The 5716-nt window shown below is 48.2% G+C and overlaps 1 protein-coding gene across 1 annotated transcript; it reads right to left on the minus strand.

Annotated features, from left to right (window-relative positions):
• Window positions 1–1869: 1869 nt before the first annotated feature.
• On the minus strand, window positions 1870–3693 carry NGA_0645200 (uncharacterized protein; the record flags this gene model as incomplete). Its single annotated transcript, XM_005855637.2, has 3 exons — window positions 2869–3693; window positions 2071–2564; window positions 1870–1906 (listed from the first exon to the last, which is right to left on the minus strand). Exons 1-3 carry the CDS (start codon window positions 3682–3684, stop codon window positions 1870–1872), a joined length of 1347 nt encoding a protein of 448 aa, XP_005855699.1. The 5' UTR covers window positions 3685–3693.
• Between the last annotated feature and the right edge of the window lie 2023 nt (window positions 3694–5716).

Here is a 5716-nt window from a genome sequence, read left to right on the forward strand (position 1 = left end):
AAAAATACCAAATAGGTAGATTTATGGCTACACTCCCTCCCTTCTCGACCCCTGCTTCAGGTTTTGATGGTGGCAGGCACGGAAGACGTCTTCTTTTCTGTCCAGGACGGTTACTCCAATATGGGCCAATGGGGGACACACCTTGGGTGCCCGTCAACGGCAACAGAAGAAGGTAATCCGTCCTTTTTCTCCCTCCCTCCCTCCTTCCCTTCCTATCTCTTTCTATTCTTCTCCCGTGCCAGACTCATGCATACACAGCAATGTGAATGCAATGATTCCTTGTTGTAGGGCCTATCCTGCCCACTTCCTCTCGTCCTAATTCCTCCTCCAACGGATGTCTTCCATTCCAACCCCTCTCCCTCTTTCCCTCTCTCCATCCGCTCCGTCTCCCAGGCGAGACCCGTGACTACGACTGTATTGTAAATGCACCGGCAGGGATCGATTCGTGGTATAACTACTACAGGTCAGGCGGGCGGATGTTATAGTGGGAGGGAGGGAGAAAGGAAGGAAAGTGAAGAATGTCGAAAGCCACTGGCGAATTTCTAGAAGCAGACGATGGTGATGTGACGTGCTGAACAAAATGAGCGCAAGAGAATCCAGGAAACGAGGATGTTAAGCGGGAAGGAGGGACGGAAAGACATGAATTACGGGGGGGAAACGGAGGGAGGCAGGTTGACGGGTGGGGAGGGGAGAAGGAAGAGAGGAAGACGATGGGCCTGACTCCTTTCACTCATCCTTTCTTTGGGTGCACGCAGGGACAGAAACTGCCAGAAAACAGGGACCTACCCAGAGACGTGAGTTTCTCTTCTCCTGTTTCCCTCCCTCCCTCCCTCCCTCCCTCCCTCCTTTTCTCCATTCCTTTCTGACTGTCTATATCCTCAACGACGCTTCTTCTCACGGCTTTCTCTCTCTTCGCTCTCCCTTGATTCTTTCTTCGATTCCTCTCCCTCCCTTCTCACATCCTCCCTCTTCTTCGCTTCGCTCTGTCCCTCTTTCTTTCTCCCACCCGCCGTTTTTCTGGCTCGCTGCCGGTCCTCAGGTCTATCTTGGCGTGGGACGCGTGCGGGAGGAGGAATGACGCCAAACAGGCATTGTGGCTGATGGAAAAGAACACTCATAACCCCGCCTTCAATGATCGCTTTTCTCACGACATTTTGAAGTTCTTACTTGCGGAATGAGAGCTATCGTGAGGTTACGACAATAAAAATGAAGGAATGGGAAGGAGGAAGGGTGGGAAGGAGTAAGGGAGGGAGGGAAGGTGGGGGGGAGGGAAGGCAGTAAGGAGCCATCTCCTCACGCTTCAATGATTACGTGGTGATATGTTTTACAGAGCATTAACCACGGAAAAGTTAAGGAGGGAAGGACAATGGCCAAGGAGGGAAGAAGGGGCTTCACAGGACAAAAAAGTCTGCCCTCGGACCTTTTTGCCGTGGAAAAGGCGGCAAGGAAGGGAAAAGCGGAGGCTAGGGTGAAGGAATGGATGAGGGTATTGAACGTGTTCCGGGAGCAGGCTGTGCATGGCTCGGAAAAAGTCACGAAGGGATGTCGATATCATTTACAAAGGGGAACAATAAAATCCGGATAGAAATGTCAGACAGATACCGGGGGAGAAGGTAAAAAGGATTTGTGAAAACAGTGTGCAACCTGAACGTCGCGTCCCTATTTTTCATGGCTGTACTTTTTGAATCTCAGTGTGAGAGCATACAAGGCAGGACCTTCCTCCACCTCGTTTAACTTTTCCGTTGCTACCATTTCATTTTTCGCATCACCCTTTCCCTCTCATTTGGCTTTATTTCCCTCCCCATCATTTTGCATTCCCTGATACCCACTGACAATCCAACACCTCAGTCCATGTACAATGGCAAAGGCTTATGGAATCCATAGATGTGTAAAGCCCCTGGCCCTCCTGCGAAGAAAGAAGCGAGATTATGCACGGCCTTGACGGGAAACACGCGCACGTCGTCCGTGCCCAAGTCCTCATAAAACGAGGCATTCCGACTCCCTTTCGCCGATACATGCGCCCCCACCGCCCGACGTTGCACACGGGCAAGCTGTGTGTGCCCTGCGTACCCTTCGTTTGTCTCATCGACGAAATTCGTGAAGAGACAGGGTACCTCATTTATTTTTCCCCTCTGGGGGAGGCCTGAGGCCGAAGTGGAGGTGCCGCCGATCGCGTATTGCCCATCCACGTTGAAAATCAAGCCCCCCTCTTCCACTGCCGCCCCGTTCTCCTTGATTTGCATCCCACAAGACGGGATCAATTGCACGTGGAATGGGTGATTCCCAATGTTTCGCCGCAACCGGACATCACGATGATCGAGGCAAATTTCTACCGCCACGTCCAACACCCGTTCTGCTCCCACGGAGGGACCTTCCCTCCATGACGCCGTCATGGGAATCCCTGATTCAACCAGGGGGGGTTGCTTACTCTTGTCTTTACTTTGGATGAAGGAATCAGGAGCTGAACCGAGCGGCGAAGGGCTTACTTGGAAAATTGCGTACTTGTCCCGTGTGTGTCGCTTGACGTCCCCCGCAGTCAGGTCAATGGATTGATAGGTGACCATCTGAGAAGCAAAAACATAGTGTGAGTAACAAAGCATGAGACATGGATGGCGTATATGGCATTTGGGAGAGAGATAGGGTGCGAATGGCGAGAGGATCGGTCGCATAAAGCAGAGGAGCCAAGGTGGGAGCATTGGAAGACGAGGCAACGTTCCAGCAATGAAAAGGGAACCGATCCAATCGGTGCCTTATTCAATCGTTGTCAATGAGGTAAATCATGGAGTCACAGGCCAGAAGGCGGGATAAAGGGCAATGTACAGGGCACTCTGCGGGATCGGGGATAAGAAGCAGAGCGCGGCGACATACCTGCTCAGTGACCACCGGCTGTTTGTTCACCTCGTAAAGCAAGAAATCCTCATTGCTACAGAAATATTTCTCTGTAGTCATGGTTTTTGTGGCCAGTTCCTGGTTTGACACATCATGTAGATTACTGCCGAGAATCAAGGCTCTGTTCCGGACGGACAGCAATGGGTAAGCGTGGCAATGTTTAATAAAGCCGACCAGCATATCCATGATCACCTCGGACAGAGGTCCATAGCAATGTCTTAGTTGTCGGCACAGGGATTCCACCACAGCATTTCGTGTTATGGTAGAGTTTAAATTGTAGAGTTTCTCCTTGTTTTCGACACGGGCAGTGATAGCAGTCCCACAGATAAACAACCAATGTGGATACTCATTGGCGGGGAACGCGTCCGCCAGCGCCTGTAAAATTACATCAGCAGGGTCCTCTGCTTTGCTCGTGTGTAAATAAGGACCCTCATGGCCATGCCAGAAGAATTCAGGTGCGCAAAAAACAGTCAGCACTGTCCCATTCACGTCGTTGGAAGGAAGCTGGGCTTTCGCAGTCTTGACGGCGACTTGAAGGACAGACAAACGCCCTTGAATGTCCTTTTGTACATTTTCATGACCGAGATAAGTACCTGCAACGGCACCTTGACCATTAGGATCACCCACGGCGACGATGTTAGCGGGCGTAGTCGGAATGACATATCCAATGAAGCGGATATGAGTGTACTTGGTAGAGTGGAGGCTCGCGAGTGTGGAGGGAAGCTCCTCGCCTGCTTTAAATCTTTTAGCACTCCTTGGACATGCATTGTCTGTATTTCTTTCGTTCCCATGCATGATCCTTTGGAGAGATATAAAGGGACATTTAGCCTTCACGGGGGTCGACCAGAGCTTCCTGAGCCTAAGAGCCTCCGTCGATAATTCTGGCATGCACATGCCACGCAAACGAACAAACAACAGGGACACCTCCCACAAATTTCAGAGTCCTTATTCCTGTAAGAGAGTCCTCATATCCAAAATCACATTGTTTTTCTTTGACATCGATTCGAAGACCCACTTGCTCGGTCACATGTGAAAGTAGTCTGTCGCTCCCGCGGGCTTCAACTCCGGGTTGCTTTCCTTCTCGCCCAGAGGAAGGACCAAAGACGAACAGCGCATGTTGGGGAAAGGAAATCGAGAACAATTTAAGTGAAGTTAGGATTGTATCTTGTCCAATAAAGTTACATACGAGCTTTCTCTTACAACGTGCGCTAAAGTTATATCTAACATCGGGAAAAAAATCGCTATTTGCGGCTTCAGGTGAGAGACAGGACATCACTGATTAATCTCCCGACGCTAAGCCGGCAACGCCAACGAAGTTGTGAAATGACGCAATGTGACGAAATAAAGCGCAATAGCACATGGGATATCAGTCGTGATACATACAGCGATCTATAGAATGAAAATCTCAATATGACAGCGAAGAATAAGGTATTGCCGCCAATTGAATGGGAATTACTCATGGACTGAGAAGTCCCTAACGCTTGATATTCCATACCAACCGGGCGCAATTTTTATGCATGCTTCCTAGGCACATACAACCATGAAAAACTAAAAAATGTAATAAAAGTATAGGATTTTTGGTTTGCAAAAGACTTAGGCCTAGCATTTTAATCATGTTGAAGATACGGAAATGTTTAGATACATCTTATTTATAAAACGTCCAAAATGAAGCAATAATACTTCTGATTCTAACAAAAAATAAAAACGATCGCATAGTTTGTTATTTAAGTGTTGCATTGACCAATGGCTTTCGTTTGAGGGATGTATGTCAAAATGTGGAGAAACTTATGACTATTGGCGAGATGGTATAGATCGACCCTTCAACTGCATTTGTTGAAAGGCTGTAGGGTGAATGACGTACAAGATTTATTATGCTTTTTATTGATCTTCATACTGCATCAGCTGACCGTCAAGTAACTTACATCATTTTAGATACGCACTTAAAGAAGTCATCCTCCTCTTTTTGGTTTTTTAGCACTTCGTCATTTACTACGCATCGCATAATCAGTTGTTGTTTCGGAGATTTCTAGATCTGGATGCTGATATGTATTTATCGTATCCTGATGCATGAACGTCGCACTAGTATGCTAAATGCACGGGAAATGGTAGAGACTCTGAACCATTCTTCTCTCACAAGGTATGTATTTCTTCAAGCTTTTCAAAGTGCCATTCGGTCACTTAAACTACCAAACTGAAATAAGAAAAAAGGTTGAAGTGGAGTTATGCCGACATTTATGGATGACTGCTAATACACAAATTGCTCGTGCGCCGTTATTTCGAATGTTAAAAATGTCGCGTCGCGCTACAAGTGAGTGATGGATGTTTCTCGACGTGTAAAAAGGAATAGTGCGAGTCGCGGTCCGGCCGAGCCGAGCCGCAATACCACCCGGCGGGAAGCACCCAGGGGAGTATAGACTTTCCCTCGGAGAAGAAAGGCACAGAAAAATACCAAATAGGTAGATTTATGGCTACACCTTCTTCCCCGAGGGAAAGTCTATACTCTCCTGGGTGCTTCCCGCCGGGTGGTACTGCGGCTCGGCTCGGCCGGACCGCGACGCAAAATGCACTATTTCTTTTTACACGCCGAGAAACATCCATCACTCACTTGTAGCGCGAAACGACATTTTTAACAAGAAAGTTGTGCTCTGTCGTCTTGTAGAGACACAGCTGAGGTGAGAAAAAGACATTCACTAAATGCCTTTATCGTTCCATCGAATTTTTTGCTTCAGATAGAAGCTCGATTATATCCTCTGACATTGCGTCCGGAAAGAATCGACATCCGGTAAAGATGAGATTCACGCGGATGGTTATTTCCCCGAAGACTGGT

This window comes from Nannochloropsis gaditana (assembly GCF_000240725.1).
Source record: "Nannochloropsis gaditana CCMP526 unplaced genomic scaffold scaffold149, whole genome shotgun sequence".
NCBI lineage: Eukaryota > Eustigmatophyceae > Eustigmatales > Monodopsidaceae > Microchloropsis > Microchloropsis gaditana.